Source organism: Psammomys obesus, unplaced genomic scaffold (assembly GCF_907164565.1).
Source record: "Psammomys obesus unplaced genomic scaffold, mPsaObe1.curated_primary_1811, whole genome shotgun sequence".
In the NCBI taxonomy this organism is placed as follows: domain Eukaryota; kingdom Metazoa; phylum Chordata; class Mammalia; order Rodentia; family Muridae; genus Psammomys; species Psammomys obesus.
The window spans coordinates 53,459,997-53,485,007 of record NW_026591086.1 but is presented as its reverse complement, the minus strand read 5'-3'; the positions used below and the strand labels follow the sequence as shown (position 1 = coordinate 53,485,007).

The 25,011-nt window shown below is 39.1% G+C and overlaps 1 protein-coding gene across 1 annotated transcript in view; it reads right to left on the bottom strand.

The window, feature by feature from the left end:
* The window catches only part of Gpc5 (glypican 5), an 859,871-nt gene that overhangs the window by 174,925 nt on the left and 659,935 nt on the right, over nt 1-25,011 (bottom strand). The window contains exon 7 of the mRNA XM_055609899.1: nt 19,132-19,291. Within this exon, the coding sequence (XP_055465874.1) occupies nt 19,132-19,291 (160 nt within the window). The remainder of the gene's footprint in view (nt 1-19,131; nt 19,292-25,011) is intronic.

Genomic DNA, 25,011 nt, shown 5'->3' with positions numbered 1-25,011 from the left:
GCTTTCTGATCACCTCCTTCTAGGGGATGCAGCCTTACCAGGCCACAGAAAAGACAATGCTGCCAGTCCTCATAAGACACGAAAGGCTAGGGTCAGATAGAAGTGGAGGAGGTCCTCCTCAATCAGTGAAATAATATTTTTAAATCGTCATTCTGATAAATACTTTCTTACTCCAAAAAGTTTCTGCTGTAATTTTCTATTTACCCACACATGTGAAAATAATAACCAAGAGTTTATGTAGTACAGAATTTATTATATGGTGTGACAAAGCTTATCATGAATATGTTTGTTTTTTTTTTTTTTTTTGGTTAAAAGTTCTTTTTCTTCTGTCTGAACATTGCTCTGCAGAATTATAACTAGCAGGCCTATAAGCAGAACAAAGGATTTCATGTTTCTGTGTCGAAGAGGGGAAGATGCATTCCTTGAACCATAATTTTAGGGAAATTAGATGCTTCCCAGAAAAGGCACAATATGTAAGTATCACAAACTATTATCTAGTACTGTAATAATGTTACTTTGTGCTTAAGAATACTTAAAACCACAGCTTTCACATTCTGTCTTTAATATTTTGTAGTAAAAAGAATCTTTGAAATAGAAAATCCTTCCTATCCTGACGAGTCTGGGCATTGTTCAGTGAACTTGGACAAACTTTGCTTGCACACATATGGGAATATTACGCAGCCATGACAAGGTATTGTCGAAGGCACCAAAATATCCAGAAATCAACCCAATAAACTACGTGCTTTATTTTCTTTTTAATGGTTTGTATGCTAGAGAAATGAAATGCTTTGTAAAATTACTGTCAGCTTTAATCATGTATTATAACTTTGGCATTTCATAACATCATTTAATTCCTCAGTTTGTCTTTACTTTAAGACAGTATGGTTTTCTTACATTCTGTATGGTTATTTAAAAACAGCCTCCTTCGTCCGTTCACCATAAGCCCATCCATTAGTAAGGATTAGTATTTTTGTTCTATGTGTTAGGAAGATGCACGAGCATGAAGGGCGTGAAGACCATTTTTCACCAATCCGTGGTGGAAGAGGGGACACAGGATGCTTGTGTGCAGGTGCTAGAGAGAGGGCTCAATGGTTGGCACCACTTTCTGCCCTTGCAGGAAACGAGAGATCAGTTTCCCACACTATGTCAGGTTGCTGACACATGCCTAGAAGTTCAATTCTCAGGGAGCCTGTGACATTGAACTCTGTAGTCACGTGTCCACACGTGACCATGCCCACACAGACACACATAGAGATAAAAGTAGTAAACACAAACCATTATTTTTAAAGATTTCAAGACTAGATTAGGCAAGACGCTGTCCTAAGAACAACAGCAACAAAGTCTGTAGAAAAGGAGCACTGGCCGTCGTCATCTCATCATGACGCTTATGTATTGCCGTGCCGCGCTACTGGTGGGGTCGGGGCGGAGTTCACAGAAGACCTGAGGAACTCACCATGAGGTATTTGTTTCAATACCATCACCCACGTACTTGCCTGAGTTGGTAACAGCCCTTCACCTACTCTGCAATTGAATTCTTAGCCCTGCAGATTGGGAAAAATTGTCTGGCATTCTGCTCTCACTCTGTTCAGAGTGATGGCCAGCTCCCTTATCACTGAGCTGATTCAAGAGCTGACCTCATGAGTTCCCAGGGCACAGTGTATACAATGTCCTCAGAGTCCGTGTGTTTTCTTAGGAGCTGTCCCTACACCTGTCTCTCATTACCAGAGTTCTGTGTCTGCCTTCTCTTCTTGGAGTAATAACTCTGTGGCCCTTCAGATCCCTATTGATGGCTGTTCTTTCCTATGCGGCCAGATTGACTCAGTTCCTGTCAGAGGCCTTCTCATTATCTCCAGCACTGAACTGTATATTCTTCTTATATGCTCCTTAAGACAAATTTTTCCCAAATGCACTTACCCATTGTCCATCATCATTTCCTGATTACTCATCTACATTCAAGGCTGGCACTATACAACAGAAGTAAGTGCTCAGTGAGTGTGTACATGGATGTATGATGACGGGAAGACAAGGGTTCACACATAAAAAGAAATAACGAGGCTAAATTATAAAGAAGTCATTACTGACTTTAATTAGAATGCAAAATTTTGTCAGAAGTCCATGTCATGTCATTCCCTAATGGGTTCCATAATATATTTAGATTTTAGAAAAACATGATTTCACAGAATGTATTTTTAACATAACAGTGGTATGAATTACTCTGAAAATGTTATAAGACCTATGTTATTTTGCAAATTTATAATTGGAAAACTAGAATTAATGTTATGTTATGCATTATGTAAACATAATTGTTCATATTCTTTAACAGAAACATTAGTGTTACATGAAAATTAAAGGAAGTCAAACATAATCAAAATCACCTCAAGCAGTGAATGTTCTCCTCATGCATCTGTAAAATTGAGACATGACACATCAATCTAGAAAATTACACATATTCTGAGCTTCACTTTTCAACTTAATATTAGCATGCAATAATTATACTTGGCTTATTAATTTTTACTCAAAATATCACACTAAAGTAGTGTAAAATATTCTAATCAGGTTTCTACTAGGTGAAAATATGAAGGTTATTTACGTAAGTCACAAATACTTATAATTGTTGATAAAACTGTACCTGTCAAATTTGTATTTTAAGTCAGTTTTGGTCTTTACATATAAACATATTTACACTCATTTGGCTTCTGGATAATAGTGTTGATTAACATTAACATCAATGTTTTTAATTCATTAGAAGATCTTGTTTCCAGTGTTAATTAGGATGTGTCTCTGAATTCAGAATGTTTTTATTAAATGTTTCATGTATGGATGCTCTATAATAAGGAAAGTGAAATCATTGTTCTAAAGTCTTATTGGAAATAATGATTGCTATTGTGCTTATTCACATGAACTTCTGTGTTCTTTCCCTGGAAGCATTTGGGTCCAATTCTACAATCTGCATATAAAACCAACACAAAGATAATTCATAAGTAGGTTAGTGTAGCTACTTTCCTTACAGCTATGACATACCTGACAAAAAGCTATTTGAGTAAGGAGAGTTGACTTCAGTTCACTGTGTATCATGTCAGGAAGTCACAACGGCAGAGGCCTGAGGCAGCTTGCCGCAATGAAGCCACCCTCAAGATTCAGAAAATAATGAGTGAGGATGTTCAGCCTGCCTCTCCTCCTTTATTCCACCCTGGATCCCAGGATGTGGTAACCACAGTTGAGGGGGGATGCTCACTTCTTTTTTTGGATGCTCACTTTTAATTAAGCTTAATTTAATCAGCCCTGGGTGAGCAGGCTTCACAATTTGTCTGCTAATTCCAAGTCACGTCAAGATGCCAATCAATATAATGCATAACGGTTATAAATGCTATGGTTAAAAGTTGGGTCTAGAATTTCCATTAAAGATAGTAAGTAACACCTATGATAGTTATTACAACTCACAACCTATGCTCTTGAGATAGCCATGCGATCAGTGAGACTTTTGATACTGGGTGTAAGAATGACACATACTTTCTATGTCTAGAAGGATGCTAGAGAAGTCTGTGACTGTATCTTAACAATAAATTCACACACTCTAATTAAGGAGATCAGAAATTAGTAGTAAAAGAAGAAAAAAAAACTTTGAAATTGAAAGAACCAACTGTAATGCACCAACATTATTCCTGTTTGCTTTTTATTCATTTATTTATTACTTGGTTGTCCTTGCTAGATATTTTTCAGTGCTGTAAAACGTGCTCCACGGACCCTCAGTAGTCTCAGTTGTCAGTCCTAGAGGGTCATGTCACATGCTACTGTCATTGACAGAGCTTGGTTCCCAGCCAATTTAAATAAAAGGTGCAATGATTCCAGGGCAACTTCCCTAGGTTCTGTTCCCTCAGAAGACAGCCAGTTCCCCACACACTCTGCTCAGTATCTCCAACCATGAATGAGTTATTGCACCTGATATTTATATGACCATTTTCCTTTAGAATCTGGAACGGAGTTGTAAAACATATTTTCATCTCTCAATGGTACGTACACTCATAGAAAATTTAATACTTTGTTATCCACAAAACTACCAAAAATCACACTGATTTTCAAATAATAATTATGTTTTGGTTTTGATATTAATAGATGGTATAGCAGATAAAGTCCACACAGCAAAACAGAAGTCATTTAGGAGATACATTAATACAGGAATTGGCATAGAGATATTTAAGGTTAATTGAACAAAATTTGTGTGCTGAGATGCTCTTACTAACAGGGCCTAAAAGAACAAAAAGATGGGAGAAGCAGGTCTAGGGAGTTGTTAGACAGGTATATATCTGAGAGTATGGCCATTGCCACAAATGATGCCCGGGCAGCCCTCCAAGAGACACAGTAATGGCTGAGCTCAGATTGGCAAATGAGCAAGTTCTAGCTTGGCAAGGGAGCAAGTTTCTCCAGACAGGTGTCCTTCAGGAGTGCCGTGCATACACACCTTTAATGCATGTGTGTCATCTTCTATTTTCTTGCCAGTTTCACAGTTAATGATTATCTTTTTTACAGACTCCCAGAGGAACACATAAAAATATCGTCAGAACTACAAATTACTTCTCCACTAGTGAGAGGGCAGGAGCCTTGCACTCAGTAGAATTTCCATCATCAAGAGAGTTGAAATAGTGACACCAGGAGAAAGTCTGTTCTGGACTGAAAGCCAATAGGAGCTAGAAACAGGACTCTTTTTCCATCTCCATTTAGGGCATTAAAATGCTATATTAGCTTGAAAAATTACTCAGGTAATATATTTTTCAGATCCCATGGGGTTTGAGAACTTAGTTGAAGAGGCTGGGAGATGCAGTTTGTAAAGCTACAAACAATTCAAAATACCAACGCACTGCCTGTGGAAGCAAGGTAAGCAAACAAATGTGGTAAGAGCAGTACGAATCTTCTGATGTTTTAAAGGGTGAGTTTACTGAGAGTTAGCGACTATGTCCACACAGGTTACTAATAAAACTTAACGTTTTACCCATGGAATAACAGGGCTTACCTTCCCAAATCAGAGAAGGTAGAGCATGTTCAGGAGGAGCATACTCAACATGCACTGTATAGATGTATGAGGGTCTCCCTATGTAACACGACATGTAGCACAGACATACCAAACTCAAGCTGACGAAAGTGAGCCTGAAAGCTGAAACGAACTTCCTGACATGACTGGCAGCTAACAGTTGTCTTCAACAGTGCGCATGCTGTTGCTAAATCAGCCTCTCTCATAGTTGCTGTTGTGTTATCTGCCCAATAATGTTGTCTCTTGTCCCAGTAATAATAATAATAATAATAACAACAACAACAATAGAAGACTTTCCCATCAATGGATATCTGGGGAAGATAGCCAACCCCCCCCCCTTACAATTCCCTGCCTGCCTGGACCTCCAGGCAAATCTAGCAGAGGACAGCATAGTCCTGTTCCCTGCACATCCCTTTCATGTCCAACGCCCCAACCCTGAGGCCTCTGATGGTCACAGGGTTGATAGGGAAGATAGGTGAGACCACCTCCCTCAGACTGGACCACAATTCCCTATCTGCCCCACCCTCCTGGCAAATCTAGCCGGGGAGAGTACCACCCTGTCCCCTGCCTGCCCTCTCAGAGTCCACTGCACCTGATCCCTGGAGAAGGCCATCAGCAGCCACCTGGAAAAGACAGCACAGCCTTGCCCCCTACACACCGATTCCCAGTCCACCTCACGGGTCCCTGGAGGCTTTCAGAGGCCATCTGAGGAAGATGGTCTACCCTGCCCTCCCAGCAAACCTAACATGGGAAAGCAACAGGCTGTCCCAGGCAAACCCCATCTACAGACCAGCAACACCCCATCCCTGGAGGCACTCAGCTTCCACCCAGGGAAAACAGCACTAAAGAGCATTGTCCTTTCCCATGTGCACCCATTCCTGATCTGGAGCCTGATCTCAGGGGGCTTTTGGGTATGGAGCTAAACAGAGAATTTTCAAATGGAGGAATCTTGAATGGCTGAGAAGAATTTAAAGAAATGCCCAAAGTCATTATTCATCAGGGAAATGCAAATCAAAACAACTCTAAGATTCCATCTTCTACCCATCACAATGACTAAGATCAAAAACTCAAGTGACAGCACATGCTGGAGAGGATCTGGAGAAAGAGAAACCCTCCTCCATTGCTGGTGGGAGTGGAAACTTGTACAACCACTTTGGAAATCAACCTGAAAATTTCTCAGAAAATTGGTAACAGCTCTATCTCAAGACCCAGCTATAGCACTCCTAGGCATATCCCCAAATGATGTTCCACTATACAATAAGGATATTTTCTCAACTATGTTCATAGCAGCTTTATTTATAACAGCCAGAAACCAGAAACAACCCAGATATCCCTGTGATACATCTACACAATGGAATACTATCCAGGTATTAAAATCTAGGAAATCATGAAATTTGCAGGCAAATGGATGGAACTAGAAAATATCATCCTGAAGGAGGTAACCCAGACCCAGAAAGATACACATGGCATAAACTCACTTATAAGCAGGTATTACCTACATAGTACAAGATAATCATACTACAGTTCACAGACTTAAGAAGCTAAGTAACAAGGAGGGCCCAAAGGAGGAAGCTTGAATATTATTGAAAGGGGAAAATAGAATAGATAGAGGAACTGCTTGAAGAGAGGGAACGGTGACATCTCTGGGTCAAGCTGGAGACTTACAACAGGGTAGGCTCCTGAGAGGATATGGGGGTGACTCTAGCTGAGACCCCTAGTAGTGGGGAAAAGGAGTCTGAAGAGGCCATCCCCCAACCGGACAGGGAGGGGAACACCAACCCACCCACAAAAACTTAAACCCAAAATTTATCCTGTCTACAAGATGTGCAGGGATAAAGACAGACCAGAGATTGAGGGAATGTCCAATTCCCAGTCACCCATGAGAGAGAGAGCCAACCCCTGACACTATTAAACACTCTTCTGTGCTTGCAGAAGGGAGCTTAACATAGTTGTTCACTGAGGGACTCCACCAAGCAATGGATCAAAACAGCCAAATACTGGGCAGAGCACAGGGAGCCTTGTGGAAGAGTAGGGGAAGGGATAGAAGGATATGAAGAAACAGGAGCTCTACAAGAAAACCAACAGAGCCATCTAACCTGGCCCCAGTGGCTTGCAAATACTGAAGCACACATCAAGGACCATGTATGGACTGAACAGAGGCCCCCAAAACATATCAACACAATGGGTATCTTGGTCTTTATGTGGGTGTCCTAGTAAGAAGAGCAGGGTCTGTGTCTGACAACACTCTGTTGCATGCTTTTCAATCATTTGCCTTGCCATGTCACTGTGAAAGAGGATGTGCTCAGCCCTGATGATACTTGATATTCTAGGATAGGCAGGGGGCGGGGCCTCCCCTTTTCTGAGGAGTAGGGGAGGGGGTAGGAAAAAGAGGGAGGGAGGGTGGGACCAGGAGGAGAAGAGTGAGGGAGCTATGACTGACATGTAAAGTGAGCCAATCAATAAACTAATTAAAAAGGCTTTCCTTCGGAAATAATAGAGTCAATGGGAGTTTAGGGATTCCCAGTACACAGAAGAAGAGCAAAAATTATGTTTACAATGTGTTCAGGCCAGAAAAATTGAAGCTGTGAACTAATATATTAGAAGTGGGAATAGGAGTGATGTTTTTTTCAGAAAAAAAAAATGTTAAGCAGTAAATGCAATGGATCTTATTTAATATAGAGAATAAAGGATAAAGAAGATCACAAAATAACTCTCCAGTTTCTAGCTATGGAAGATGGGGACCAGTCAATTATCAGCTTAAAATATAAGGGAAAATGAAAAAAAAAGCAGTGAGGGAAAAGTGAATACATTTCATTTTTAACTCATCAATTTGTTGCCTGCACATCACCAGAAAGTCTCCTATTATTTTTGCCTTCTGCTTTGAAAACATGGATTTTCTTTACAGTTGGGTAAATCCATTATATCCTTCAGAATAAAGCTGAAACTACTAAGCAGTAAATATGTTTGTGTGTGTGAGTATGTGTATGTATGTGAGAGAGAGTGTGAGTGTGTGTGTGTGCATTCTTGTACATTATAGAAACTTCTGGCTTCTTCTCTCATTCTGCCCTCAAGAGCCAGGTTCCGGGAAAGCGTGAAGATTGTGCTGCAGTAAATGCATGGTAGGTATTTGAAGTTTTTTCTTGTTTTATAAATGTCCTAGTTGGAAGAGATTTAATTGCACTTTCTCATCTATCTTTGATCCTCTATAAAAATCTACCTCAAAGCTGGGTGCAGTGGTATATGCCTATAATCTCAGCAGTCTTGGAGGTAGAGACAGGTGGATCTCTGTGAATATGAGGGCAGCCTGGTCTACAAAGTAAGTCGAGGACACCCAACGCTACACAGAGAAACTGTTTCAAAACAAAAACAAAAAGCCCTCAACTTTAATTTTCAGAATGCTATCTATACATAAGGGTTAAAACCCCTAGAACTGATTATTTTCAACCTTTACCCCCCAGTGCCTCAATGCTCCCTTTTGTTATATTTTCATGGCTTAACATTTACTTAGCACATTTTCTCTCCTAGACCTTGAACACCTTGCAGCTATGAAGGCCACTGGTATCTTTAAAAAAAAAAATCCTAGAAATGGGAAAATTACCTTATTCATATGCTTAATCTGCTATGTCTATGCATAAAATATTGTCTATAAAATGAGAAATTTTGAACAAAATAAAATGTTAAAAAAAAGGAAAATAAGCCATACAAAAATGTTCAGTAAACAAAAAAGTGAAGGTGAGATTCACCAGTTGACAATAATTAAGTTATTATGACTAGGACAGCTTTGATATTCCTAGCTACATCTGTGTAAGGGCCCTAGATCCAGTCCATGCACAGTCTTTGGCTGGTGCATCCTAGCAATTATACTAAACTCAAAATGCATTCTTTGTTTCTCCCAAACTATGAGTTCCTGAACTTCCTTTTCATAGAGTACATACTTTGGAAAGCTGTAATACTATAAATTATTACTGTCAAAGAGTATAAATATTCTCTCACCTTCATGTCATCTTTACAAGTAAGGGCTGTCTTTTGAGCTGGTCATGATTCATAAGAAATGTAGTCAAGATAATTTGAACACAGGGAACTTCCCAGAAAATCATACTCCAACCAAGGACTATTCGTGGAGATAACCTAGAACCCCTGCACAAATGTAGCCCATGGCAGTTCAGTGTCCAAGTGGGTTACCTAGTAATGGGAAGAGGGACTGCCTCTGACATAAACTGATTGGCCTGCTCGTTGATCACCTCCCCCTGAGGGGGGAGCAGCCTTACCAGGCCACAGTAAAGGACAATGCAGCCACTTTTGATGAGAACTGATAGACTAAGATCAGAAAGGAGAGGAGAACCTCCCCTATCAGTGGACTTGGGGAGTGGCATGCATGCAGAAAGGGGAGGAAGGGTGGGGTCCGGAGGGGAGGAGGGAGGGGCTTATGGGGGGATACAAAATGAATAAAGTGTAATTAATAAAAAAAAATTAAAAGAATAATTAAGGAAAAAAAAAGAAATGTAGTCAAAATGAAAACCACTCTTTTTATGTCACATGCTTGGTAGGTGGGTCAAAGCCTAACAGTTAAGGACAGATGACATAAGCCAAGTTCATCCCAATGACATCCTGACATCAACTTTTCACCAAGTTCCCCACAAGGCTCAGTATTATCCTACCTTTCATTCCAACAAACCTGATCTCAGGTTTTCTCACCTATTGTAATAGAATTAACAATATTATAAAACAAGTAACTTAAGATAACAATTTCAAAGCAAGTGTGAGATACTAGGAAAGAACACCATTTACCAAATGAAAATGCAAGTAAAAATTTCAAAATTTCAGAGTGTTAGAGCTAAAACATAAGAAAATAAATTAATTTAAAAATAAATGACATAATACAAAAGAAAGATACTTTAGTAATAGTGCGATCAGTGTAAGTTGAACACAAAGATAATTTAGTAATAGTGCAATAAGATAAGACAGATGGCAAAATATATGAATTTTAACAAAAATATAATTGAAGGGGTGGAGTAGTTTAGTTTGAAAGTATATTAAAAAGATTTGGGGAGATAGTAAAACTAAGCAAGAGAAATTCAACAAATAGGGAGTAGCTGTTCCTGAAGAAAAAAGTCAAGAGTAGAGAACAAATTATTTAAAATGAAACTTTCAATAAGAAGCCTCTGAGAAAATATTTAACAGTAGAAATTGAATAAGCACACGAGGTGCCTGAGAATATAAGCTCAGAACTACCAACATAAAAGTGAAATTACTGCACATCAAAGAGAATAAACCATTGGGCATGGGAGTGAAAAGGATGGGAGATTTCTGAGCTCCTCCTCATCCATTTTGCCAGAAAACACTCTGTGTAAGAAGTGCAAGAAGAGAAAACGGGAGCCAGCATACTTACATTCAGCAAAATTAGTTTTCTTTTCTAAAGGACAGGAGGCCTTGTGGGAACTTGTGAGGTGTTCTACCATGACACCTTAAGGAATGGAGTAGAGATGAATTGATATTGTAACTTACCAGTGCTGAGAAATACATGATTAGTAAAGAATAAATTAGAGTTAAGTGATAGATATGATGTGAACTGAAATCCCCACGTCTCTGTCTCTATCAATAAATCGCGTACACTATAAGCATCAGTCGAAGAGAGAATATGCTCAGTGCAAAACTGCTCAGCGGATGTTAGAAATATGTGCCTGTGCTTTTGATAGTGCTGTGATTATTCTGACAATTCAGTATACTTGTTGCACAATAAAACAAGTGATTAGTATATATTTATTTATTTACAGTATCACTCTATCCTTAATTTCTATCTCTGGTATATGGCTTGTGACCATGAAATACCACTTCCCAATAAATTAACTAAAACTTATATAAAAATGTCTTATTTCTGGTCTGTGACAGTAATGCTCAAGCTATATTTGGTATGCCTTGCTCAAAACAAGAGAAAAGACTTCATGAATAATACAAAAAAATCAGCAGAAAAACAAGCTTCATATGGAAGGATATTTTGGAAAGTATGAGACACTCTGAACTCTGGAAGAGATAAGATTTACAAATGTATCCCAAATAATTTTCTTGATGAAATTCAAATACACACACACACACACACACACACACACACACACACACACACATATATAAAACAACTAGTCACTTTCTGAAGGAGGGGACCAACTCATTATCTTAGAACCAGATTTAATGAAAAGGCAAACTCAAGAATCTATGCAAGGAGCTACCTGACTCCCTGAAGTGGTCTGCTTTCAGTTACTGTAACACAACACCAAGAGCTTAATTATGCCTAAAGCAAAGATTTTTATTAATCTCATAGCATAAGGCTAAAGGCATAGTCCCAACATCAAGAGCTTCAAGGTAGTAGGCATCACAATTTTGTGAATGTGTGAGTATTCGTGTGTGTGTGTGTGTGTGTGTGTGTGTGTGTGTGAATGTTCATGTGTCTGTGTGATGAAGCATCACATGACAGGAAGCCAGAGAGTGGTTCAGGGTCAAGGTGGAGGCTTTTGTAATGTGCTCTTTCAGAACTCACTTGGGAATCCTACAAGTACTACTTTAATATTATCCAAGGGCAGTGTTAACAATGACCTACAGACCTCCTTCCAAATCCCAAGATTTTAGTAAAGATTTATTTATTTATTTTATATGTATGTGTTTTCTTCGTAGACTTCTGAATACTGTCTGAGAAAAGACGCCCATGGAGGCTGGAGAGTTTCAGGTTCCCTGGAATAGCAGTTGTAAGCAACTGTGAGCTGTGATGTGTGGGTGCTGGAAACAAACTCTGGTCTTAGTAAACTATATGAATGGAGACATGTTCAGAGAAAGGCTCATAACGGGTCTTGGGTCTCGAAGGCTATCTCTGGGACCATGTGGCAAAGCAGATATAAAGTCTCATATATATATATATATATATATATATATATATGACTCAATCCCCATCTCTCCGTAATTAGCATCAGGTTGATCAAATTTTTCCTCGTCATTTCAATGAAGCACAGAAACACTTTCGCTATTTTATTTTATTCACTATTTTCTTTCAGTGTATGTGTTTGTAGATGAGTGCTTTGAAACCATTACTAGATCAAGCCACTTTATCTCCAAAATGATGATGTAGCTTGGACAATGAAGTTGTTGCTCCTTTACAGCAACCCAGGCACAGTGTACCCACTTACAAAGTAGATGGTGTAAGTAATTTTTAGGTCAAACTTTAGCAGATTGTACGTATTTAACCAGACCGCTGTTTGGATGCGCTGCTGCCAGCATCCTGCAAATCCACACAAAAATCACAGAGAAACCTCTGTTTCTCATAGTAAGCCAAAATTTCAAGCTTTTATTAAAACCCTTTGTACAATTTCTGCACATTTTTAGCTTTTCACTGTTTCTTCGATTGTTCCTTTTTCCTGCAGAGTGGCCTTGCTTTCCTATTGTCACATGTAGGAAATAAATCATTATTTTAGCCACTCAAAGCTATTTCACTCATAAATATTGCAGTCAAACAATTACATTTTTTGAGAATGACCTTTTTTCTCTTTCTCTCATAGACTCACTCTTTTCTCTAAGCACACATAAAACTTTGATTTATCTCTGCTGGTATTTAAGGTGATACTCAGTGTTCATCAAGAAAGACAGACTTAATAAACAGACCATTTCTCCTGGGATCCCAAAAATCATATTTCAAGAAGAAAGTCTTCTTAAAGTACGAGAACCACAAACTTCATATCCTGGACAAGACAGGCGTAGCTCTCTTTTGGTGTATGCCGGCAAGCACATATCCCCAAAGCAAACTAAGACTGGATAGAATTACCCATTGTTGCTAGGTCAATTGTAATATCTCCTAATGGCCTTGTTCTCGCTGCTTCCTTGGAGTGAACATATGTAGATACTGCTGGAATTCTGAAATTACTTTTCCTTGACAGGTAACGATCCCAGAAATCTGAAGGGGTACAGTACACAAGGCTGTATCTGCACCTCAAAGTATGCTCCGGGGTTGCAGGCAGCATATCGCCTGGGTCTCTCCTTGGTTTTCCAGACTGATATTCTCTTCAGCAGAATTCTTAAGAAGTTTGTATAATAAATTTGAGGCGCTCTGGGTTGAGATTATAATCTATTTAATTTTATAATAAATTCCATTTAGTGATCTTTAATTATGTGGTGAATAATTTGTGACACTCTCTCCACATACTCACCTGAAAAGGAGTCCATAGAGTCAACTGTATATCTTACTTGTGTTTACATTAGGGACTTTATCACAGTCTCCAAGAGAAGAAAATGTTGCAGTTTTGTACCTTGTTATTTCTTTGAAATAAAATGATAACAGAATGTAAGAGTCTTCCTTCCTTCCTTTCTATTATTATTACTATTATTATTATTATTATTATTATGAACTACATGAGTTCAATCAAGTCAAGATAAAATTTGTCTGGTGATACTTTCTTGAATTTTAATTTCTATAACCTTATCTTTTTACAGATATGTTCAGCACTATGCTAAATTGAAAGCATAAATTCTTTAGTTTATATCCTCTGATGTGGTGCATGTTTAGTTTTTTTATTAATTTTTATTTTTTATATTAATCACACATTATTTACTTTGTATCCCAGCTGTAGCCCCTTCCCTCATTTCCTCCCAATCCCACACTCCCTCTGTCATCTCCTCCCTGACTTTTTCCACGTCCACTGATAGGGGAGGTCCTTCTCCCCTTCCATCTGACCCTAGGTTATCAGGTGTCTTCAGAACTGGCTGCATTTCTCCTCCTCTGTGACCTAGCAAGGTTGTTCCTCCCTCAGGGGGGAGGGGCAGGGAGGGATAAAGGATCCAGTCATTGAGTTCATGTCAGAAATAGTTTCTGTTCCTCTTGCTAGGGAAACTCACTTGGATACTTTGCTACCATGGGCTACATCCAGATATTGTTGAATTTCTAATTCATTTGAGATGTATGCTATCAGGCTTCCTTAAATTTTGATTAATGTCTTTACTCTTCACCTCTGAAATTTAACATCAGCCAAAGCCAATACAATGGAAATCATCACTTAGGCATTCAAGAAAAGACCCTGTATTTCAATTCTATTATTTAAATCCATGAATTACAATATATAACTTTTGAAGAGGATGAAAGATGGTTTTATGTGATTCATTAAGAATCCATATTACACTTCATAAATCTTGTTAAGAAAATCTTATTAACACATCTAGGATGAGTCTCAGTTATTTATAAACCAAAATAAAACATTTCAATCAAAATAATATTCCTAGTGATCTCATATTAAACCTATTTAACTTAGATGTACATCTTATTTAATTTTAGTAAAATTTTTATCAGTAAAATAAAAGTTGAATTAGGTAATTTTAAATGGACATTGAAAATGTGAATTTCTTTGTAAAATTCAAAACTTTTTATCATGCAAGTTTTCATCTGACCCCAACTTAGACACTCATAATATGTCTATCAATGTATGCAGTCATTATTCAAGGTCACTTTTACTGTATCTCAAAAACCCATATAAGCAACCTTAAGAAGAGGTCAATATTTGTTCAGATGAAATAAATACACAACTTGTAATTCAATTATTCACACTATATTTTTCTTATTTTTTTCAAATAAGTTACTACTGTGCTATTTTAACCATTTACAAGGCAGCATTAATTTTAGATAAAAATGTTCCAACATATTTGGAACTATTTTAATAGTGTTCAAATCTTAGTTTGCATGTACTACCTGAAAAGGCCTAGACTGGAAAGGGGAAAAGCCATAAGCTCTACAATGAAAAATGACCCCTGATCTTTGTTCAAATCCTGAGAAATGAGAGACAATAGAAAATTACAGAAAATTATTTTTACAGCAGGGTTAATTTGTAGTTCTCATGGCTCTGGAAAAAAATCTCAAGTCATATTCTTTGAGCTCTCCCTAATATCCACTGCTAGCTGAGATCCTATAGCAATGGTAATTTGTGTGATAATACATTCTGAAGAAGCCAAGAATTTTCCCTCACTCTGAGACAAGCCTGGGTCACTAAGTAAATCATTACCTCTTCTTCATTAAGTAACAAAGGGTCATTCTTATTTCACTGTGTATGAGAATGTGATAGTCTCTTTCAAGGTCACTTTGGTACCATCATATAGAGTCATTTGTTAGAGGCTGACATGAGATTCTACATGAGGAATCAAAGACACAGTATAAACAAAAGCTCTATTCATCTAGAAAACAAATTCTTGTAATAGAAAAGCCTTGGGTTTCTGACGAGAACACTCATGAAGGCCCAAGGACTCAAAGGCGGACTTGATTCCATGAATGCCCCAGTCAATGTGGACTTCTGGATGACAGGTGACCAAGGACTACAATACGGCCACTAAGAAACACCTCTGGTACCCACACTGAACAGACGCTGATGGCATTTACGGGGTTTTTCAATGACAATAAAACTAAAAAAAACCAACCCTCTGCTAAACATACAACATAATATTGCTTGAGAAAAATCAATATCTATTAGAGCTTATTGATTTAGAAAACTTTGAGGATGGAAAATCTCACTGTTTTCTAATGTCTAGTACCTAAGTGAACTTGAGATCACACTCATTTTGTCAATGTGAGCTATCTTATGAAAACAAGCTTGCCCGTTGTTATCAAATACATATCATTTAAGAACTACAATGAAATTTTAAAATTACCCAGGCCACAGTTTGCCTATAATCTGTTGTCGGTGGCACATTGCTTTATAATATGAGGCTTGGAGATTAAGAAGAAATGTCCCCCTGTCCAACAGAAATTGTTCTTAGTAATGTTAGGTTTGCCCTAAATGCAAAGAAGGAAGAACTACATTGTGTCTATCAACACATCTATCCCGCTTCAGTGCTTCACGTGAGAGGACATCACAAGTAGGTGGTTAGAGTGAGGTGAAATGCAGATTCAAAGATGTAAAACAGCAGAGGGCTTTTTCTTAAAAATAACCTCCCGTTTACCTTTAATAAGGGTCCACAGGCAGGGTTGCAAACAGAAATATTTTGTAAAATGTAACAGATTTGGGGCTGGAGAGAAGGCCTGGGAAGAAAGAACATGGACACCTCTTCCTCTTGCCCAGAGGATCCATTTGGTTCCCTCCACCATGTTAGACGGCCTAACCCCACCTCCAGTGGATCTCGCCTGTTCTACAGGAGCACCTGCCTTCACATGCATACACACGCACACACACACAAACACAAACACACATATGCATACACAAATATACTCATACATACACACACTCACACAATACATACAAATAATAAACCTCAAAATAAACTATTAAAATATTACATTATTTAGTATCATTGGTGATTAAATAAAAATGATACCTAAGTGCCAAATAAATATTTGGTGCTAAAATTTTGCATTTAGAAGCACAGAGTTCCCAGAATTACCTAAAGAAAACATGTACAGATACAGAGAACAGTATAATTAGGAAGATCTTTATCAACTTTGTGAATTTCATAAAGAGAACAAAATCATTAAATTCACATGCATGGTAGTAGTAGTAGAATTTCTCATATATATCTCCATATATAACATTTTAAGTTGGATTTTCTGTGATTACAAATGAGCCAATAGTAAACACGGAAAATAAAGAACAAATAGTGAGGCTCTGTTGGTTGACAAAGCAACAGAACAGCCTATGAAACGTTCTAGAACACACTGTTTTCCAGCTCTTAAAACCACCACAGCTGCCATTACCTTTACACCAATGGACCAAATTAACTAAAAGTTGAGAAAAATAAAAATTGCTAGTTTTTTTTCAATGCTGTAAAAACCTAGAAGTGTGGCCCACACGTCACAGGTTTCCTCAACCTTCATTTCAGCAGTCTATCAGCTGTGATTTTCTACCCACTTATTAAAAATTGAACGACAGCAGCTATAAACACTTAGAACCAACAGGAAGCCCAGCTGGAGCAAACAGATGAGGTTGTTTTTCAGTGTTTGCCTGGAATTGCTGACAATCATCTGCATCTCAGTCTCCCCCATTTTGAGGGAGACCTGTTCAGGACAACCTGACCATCACAGCAGTAATTGAAAACAAGATTTTGCAGTAAAATCTCACCCCTGCCACCTCGACACCTAGGTCGATGAGAAAACAGTGTTTAAATATTTTTCACTGGATTTATTTCTCTCATGAAACAAACCAAATTTTATTTTGGCCAATTTCTTGAGATTCTAAATAACACTGGAATGTAAAAAAAATGCCATAAAAATACCAATTTTGTATGTATGTGCACAACATATACACAAAATATACAAACATATATGTGGAGGTAATATCAAACTAATCCACTTCAGCTATTCAGATATTTTATATTCTGTTTTTGTTCACATCGCTCCTTTCTTGTACATACTTTAATGTCTCAGAATTCTAATATTAAAATAAAATAGAGGACATATATATTAGTTATGCATTATATGTAATTAGTCATATATATAACTATATAAGAAATAAGTGATGTTCAATTCAATATCACTGTTATAATTTCTAGATATAGAAGAGAACCTTTTAAATATTAGTAAGTTGTTTTACTATTTAAAAATTGATTATAGATTTAAAAAAGTAAATCCAAGAAGAAATAGTCAGATCATACCAACTAGAATACGTATCCCTAAGTCTGCCAACAGCAGTAGAAAACACTCCACTGACAGCAAGATCTCCACAGTTGTTTTATTGTAAGCCAATTCCTGTGTCTGACTAAAAACCCATTTCTTTATGCAAATTGTTCTCTAATGTGCATCACTATTGATCTCTACATTCTTATTAAATATATTTAGCCAATAAAGCAAGATTTTTCAAGGAAAGAGAAGTTGACATTTTAATCTTTGTAGCATTATTACTGAGTGGTTTTTCCCTCCCACCGTACGTTTTGTGTGACAGCTGAAGGCGCTCTTGCGTGCGGTACACGGCACAGGGTCAGTGTGCACCTAATACTGCTGAGAAACGCTACGTCCACGTCAGCCTTGGTAGAATCGGAGCCAACTGAGTATTGAAAGCTGTGTGGGCTATATTAGCTTTGACATTTGTTCTCAACTGACCACTTCCATTGCCCGTCCCCATGAACAGAGTGCATGACACTGGAAGGTATGGATCTTATTGTTCTCATCTTGTATAATGAGACCAAATAGGACACTATTTGATAGCTGCTTTTCTTTCACTTTTTTCCTTTTTTAAAACTTTTAAATTAAGAGTTGTATCATTTCTGTGTATAGGTGCACTTGTGTGCACATGCTTGTGTGTGTGCATGACAGGCAGGTGCCAGGCACGATTCTTTATGGTGGTCCACTTGACTTTTCTATTTTGCCAGGGTCTCTGCCCAGGAATCCCTATGCATCGTGCCTGGGCTGGTAGTACAGACACTGGCCACTGCACCTGGTTTTTGGGTGCTCACTAAGTATTCTGATTTAAGTGGGTCCTCGTGTTTCTATGGTGAGCACTGCACAGATTGAGCCAGCGTTGCTGCCCTTAGGGTGTGACAGATTTAACGAAACCAACTAATAAAACATTTCAGAAACAGTTCATAATCCATAAAATAGAAAAGAACGTCAACATTTGCTGAGGTTTTTCAAAAATGAATGTTCATGGGATTGAGGAAGAGCTAGGGAAAGAAGGGTAAAGCTCCCAAATAATTAATAAAACTGCATATTCATAAGATACAAATCCAACTTGATGAAAAGGCAAGAGTATAAAAGCATAGAGATGGTGACATAAAACTGTAACGTTGCCCATTCGGCTGTTTAGTGGTACTTGAACACTTGGTTCAAGTGTTCAATGTATCAAAATACATTGAACAGCATGTCCTACAGATTGCTTTCCTTTAAAACTGTGTCCTTCTCAAAACCTCCCATCACTCAGCAGTTCTTTACACACACACGTCATTTCCACATGATGCCACATAAACATAATAAAATATAAATAAATCATAAATAAAAACTTCAAGAATGCATGTCCTACGTAGTCAAAAACAGGCTCATTTTCACTGTCAGTTACTCCTGCCCGCCTCTGAGTGCGTGGCCATTGCAATGTTGTGTTCACTGTAACAGTTTTCCAAACTGATATTTCAGAACAAACCTAGCAGTGCTAGGTTCTGGCACTCACAGTTTGTGATCTTTAGCGTCCTCTTGACTTCTCCACTTCCTGATCCTCCACAGCCATCCTCGTCATCACAGTCTCCACTAGCCTGCTCCAGCACGCCATCACCACTGCCCGGCTGAAGGAGCTCCCACTTGCTGGGCTTGGGTGACCTACCCTGTAACAACTGGATATAGACAACAGAGATATATGTTAACGACACATGCCCAGTTTACTCAGAAATTCAAACAGTAGAATAATTCTTTCACGTGAATTCACTAGTAAAGTGTAGCTCAGTTATTAAAATAATAACTCAGCCAGGCATGGTGGAACATGCCTTTAATCCCGGCACTATGGCACTATGGGAGGCAGGGGCAGGCAGATCTCTGTAAGTTCGAGGCCAGCCTGGTCTACAAAATGAGACCGGGACAGCCAAGTGTAGTAGAAGTTTTGGTTTCTTTAAAAACTCAGTTATGTTATGTAAACAGGTTTGTGTTTTAATGAAAAGTGTGGAATATGGGACTGCCTTAGTTCATCCACAGCTGATAATTGCCTCTTGCAGCATGGAGAGGGGTGTGGATTTTGCCAGCTGGCAATAGCCTTGAGGGGCAAGGAGAGGGGCATAGCCTTTGCTAGTTGCAGCTAGCTGATAGAAACAAGAGAACAGAGAGAGAAGGCACAGAAGCTTGGAGGAGATGGACTAACAGAGCAAAAGACAGGAAGGGTCTTCAAGGAGACATATGGAGGAGGAAGAAGGCTGCGAGTTTGGCTTGCTGCGTTTGCTATACTGCTAGAAGTCCTGATGACTGAAATTGGTATTTTCCCAAAGAACACGATGACTCTAACTGGCCAGAACTAAGCCTAAGGAGGTCTACATACCCTTTCCCTTCTCACCTTCTTTCTCTTTTACCTAGGATTGGGGTGTTTGAAAGGGAGATAGAGGCTTAAGGAACCTCAAATAAAATAGAGTTTAAAAAACAGTACCTTATGAGCCAGAGGATCCAAGATGGCGGCTCCAGGACACTGCTTTTTTTTAATTTAAATTTAAATTTTTTAACATTCTTTATTATTAGTAGTAGTTACATTTTATTAACACTGTATCCCAGCTGTATCCCAGTGCCTCATTCCTTCCCAAACCCTCCCTCCCTTCCTTCCTCCCTCAACTCCTCCCTGCCCCCTTCCAAGTCCACTGATTGGGGAGGACCTCCTCCCCTTTCATCTGATCCTGTTTTAGCAGGTATCCTCAGGATTGGCTGCAAAGTCCTCCTCTGTGGCCTAACAGGACTGCTCCTACCTTGGGGGGGGGTGGGGAGACCAAAGAGCCTGCCATTGAGATCCTGTCAGAGATAGTCCCTGTTCCCCTCACTATGGGAAACCAACTGGTTACTGAGCTACCACGGGCTTCATCTGAGCAGAGGGAGGACACTGCTTTTGAGGAGCAGGACAGCAATGTTGGCAGAGCAACCAAGAGACTGAACTCTGGGCCTTAAAACACCAGCTATTGTGTTTACCAGGTGAGAGGAAACTCCACGGTGTGGGAATCAGGCGGGTCCACTCTCAGGTCACCCAGTCAGAACCCGGATAAGATCCCTGGTCACACAGGCACTAGGTCACCAGACCAGAGCCACAAGCCTGCGTATCCTGATCACCTTCTCAGGCTGAATGGTGAGCACAAAAACACCAGAGACTGGGATTCCCAGTGGAAAGAAAAACCCACAGGGAAGGAAGGAAACTGGATTGACCTCAGGTCAACCAGTCTATCCCTGGAAAAGATCCCACAGAATGGCGAGCTCACACCGTGACCTCTGAACTGGGCTCCAGTCACCAGCACAGAGACTTGCTATGCACCCAACTGTACATCACAGACAGATCTGTGTGCCCCAGGGCATCAGAGGCTGGGTTTCCCTGTCAGAAGAAAACCCCACAGGGAAGGAAGAAAACAGGGACTGACCTCAAGTCACCCAGTATATCCCTGGAAAAGGTACCACAGACCAGAAGGCACAGGACGCCAGCCCAGAGAACTGCTGTGTGCCTGACTATCTGTCACAGACAGAACTGTGTGCCCTGGGACACCAGAGACTGGGACTTCCTGTCAGGAGAACACCTCATAGGGAGGGAAACAGCTTAGAGCACTCAGCCGGTCCCCCCCCCCCCGGCACACATGGGAAAGTTCCTGGGAAAAGGTCTCAGACTCCTGCCCAGTCACCAGCTTGGAGCCACCACCCACCACCTGTGTGCTCTACGTGCCACCTCAAACACAACAGACTGGACCTTCCTGTTGGGAGAAAACCCCATGGTGGGGGAAAGGTCTGGCCCTACCTCAGGACACCTAGCTCTGAAAAAAATTCTGGCTATCCACAGGCTCCTGACTCTAGCTTCCAGCTGCACACACAAGAGCATAGCTCAGCTGCCACTGAATACCACTTGGGTACAGCGGCACAGAGCCCCAACCTCAGACCTACAGAAAACTGGGATCCACGAGATCAACCTCCAGATACTGCTCCAAGGGACAGCCAGTTATCCCTAACAAAACTGACCAAACCAAGGAGCACACAGGTTACAGCAGATCACTAAATTTACAGCAGGTAACCCAGAAGCAGGGCAGCTGTCTCCAGGACTTTTCCGGGTGAGAGGAGAGCCCTCTTGACTAACAAGGACCACAGTTACCACTCAGGTCTGTACGCCTGAGGTGAGCTGTGGCAATTCCTGAAAAACACCGGCCATTCAGTGACAATACCCAAAAAGCTGAGGAGGCGTCCTTCAAGAAAAATCACCTTCCTGCCAAGGGGATTCTCTCCACCACAGGATTCCAGGAACCACCAGAAACTAACACCTAACACCTAACACCTAAGATAGCCCAATGGCTAGAGGCCAGCATAAAAGCTCAACCAACAAAATACAGCAATATGGCATCTTCAGAACCCAGTTATCCAGGGGCAAGCACCCTGAACACCTCAGCATAATTGAAATTCAAGAAGAAGATCTAACATCTATGCTTGTGAAAAGGATAATAGAGGAAACAAATAAAATGCATTAAGAACTAGAGGAAGATAAAGACAAACAGAATATGGCCATCCGAAAAGAAACAGAGGAAGATAAAGACAAAAAAGAGTATTGCCATCCGCAAAGAAATACAGGTAGTTGCAGCCAAACAGTTTGTGGCCTTTAGAAAGGAAGTACTTAAATCACTGAAAGAAGTAAAAAATAATAAAATAAAATAAACCAACAGAGAATTGTTCAGACAAACAGCTAAAGGAATTGAAGGAAAAACAGGAAAATACAATCAGACAGGTGAAGGAAATCAACAAAACGGCTCAAGATCTGAAGAAAGAATTGGAAAAATTAAAGAAAACACAAATGGAGGAAATTGTGGAGAGAAAGAACTTAGGGAAGAAAACAGGAAATACAGAGGTAAGCATAACCAATAGACTACAAGAGATGGAAGAAAGAATCTCAGGTGTAGAAGATACAATCGAAGAAATCTATGTATGCATCAAAGAAAATGTTAAATCTAAAAAAATTTCTGACACAGACTGCACAAGAAATCCAAGACAACATGAAAAGACAAAACCTAAGAATAATAGGAATAGAGGAAAAAGAAGATTCCCTCCTCGAAGGCACAGAAAATATTTTTAACAAAATCATTGAAGAAAATTTCACCAACTTAAAGGAGAGGCCTATAAGAATACAAGAGACATACAGAACATCCAATAAATTAGATCAGAAAAGAAAATCCTCCCTTCACATAATAATCAAAACAGTAAGCATACAGAACAAAGAAAAAATACTAAAAGATGCAAGGGAAAAAGGCCAAGTAACATATAATGGCAAACCCATCAGAATCACACCTGACTTCTCAACAGAGACTATGAAAGCACGAAGGATATCATGCAGGCCCTAAGAGAACACAGATGTCAGACCAGGCTACTATACTCAGCAAAACTCTTGGTCCTCATAGATGGAGAAAACAAGATATTCAACGACAAAACAAATTTCAACAATACCTACAAACAAATCCAGCGTCACAGAAGACACTAGAAGGAAAAATACAACCCAAGAAAATTAACTACTTTCAAGAAAACACAGGAAATAATTAACCTCACTATAGTAAAACAAAAAGCAACCAAGCACACAAAATTACTACCACAGCCAACATCAAAATCAAAGGATCTAACAGCCACTGGTCATTAATCTCTCTCAACATCAATGGACTCAATTCTCCAACAAAACAAAACAATACAAAAAAACACAGACTAACAGAATGGATGTGTAAAACAAGACCCAAAAATCTGTTGCATACAAGAAACACACTTAAGGCACAAAGATAGACATTACCTGAGGGTAAAGGGCTGGAAGGGTAAAAGGTCCAAGCAAATGGACCCAAGAAGTAAACAGGAGTAGCTATTCTAATATCTGACTTTCAACCAAAATTAATAAAAAGAGATAGGGAAGGACACTTCATACTCATCAAGGGAAAATTCCATCAGGAAGACATCACAATCCTTAATATCTATGCCCCAAATACAAAGGCACTCACATTTGTAAAAGAAACGTTAATAAAACTTAAACCACACATAGATCCCCACACAGTAATAGTGGGAGACTTCAACACCCCACTCTCAACAAAGTATAGGTCAACAAAACAGAAATTAAACAAAGAAACAAAGACTCTGACAGAGGTCATGAATCAAATGGACCTAACAGACATCTACAGAACCTTACACCCAAACAAAAAAGAATTTACCTTCTTCTCTGCACCTCATGGAACTTCTCCAAAATAGACCATTTGGTTGGTCACAAAGCAAGCCTCAACAGATACAAGAAGATTGAAATAATCCCTTATATCCTATCTGATCACCATGGACTAAAGCTGGACCTCAACAACAACAGAAATAGCAAAAAGCCTACACACACATGGAAACTGAACAACTTACTACTAAATGACAGTTGGGTCAGGGAAGAAATAAAGAAAGAAACTAAAGTCATCCTAGAATTCAATGAAAATGAAGACAAAACATACCAAACTTATGGACCACAATGAAAGCAATGCTAAGAAGAAAGTTCATAGCACTAAGTGCCTTCAAGAAGAAATTTGAGACAGCTCATTCAAACAACTTAATGGCTTACCTAAAAGCCATAGGGGGAAAAAAAAAGGAAGCAGACACACAAAAAAAAGGAGTAGTCAGCTGGAAATAATCAAACTGAGGGCTTAAAACAATAAATTAGAAGCAAATAAAACTATTCAAAGAAACAATGAAACCAAGAGCTGTTTCTATGAGAAAATCAACAAGATAGACAAACTCTTAGACAAACTAACTAAACGGCAGAGAGACACTATCCAAATTAACAAAATCAGAAATGATAAGGGGGATATAACAACAGACTCTGAGGAAATACAAACAATCATTATGTCTTACTTCAAAAGCCTATATGTTTGAAAATCTAAATGCAGGGGTAGTTCAATATATGGAAATCCATCAATGTGATCCACCATATTAACAAACAGAAAGAAAAAAAAAACACAGGATAATCTCCTTAGATACTAAAAAAGCATTTGACAAAATCCAACATCCATCCATGTTTAAAATCTCGGAGAGATCAGGGGTACAAGGCACATACCTAAACATAGTTTACGGCGATATATAGCAAACCTATACCCAACATCAAACTAAACAGAGAGAAACTTAGAGCAATCCCACTGAAATCACGGACAAGGCAAGGCTGCCCAATCTCTCCATATCTCTTCTACATAGTACTTTAAGTCCTAGCTAAAGTAGTAAGATAACTAAAGGAGATCAAGGGGATACAAATATGAAAGGAAGTGGTCAAAATGTCACTATTAGTAGATGATATGACAGTATACATGAGTGACCCCAAAAATTCAACCTGAGAACTCCTTCAGCTGAT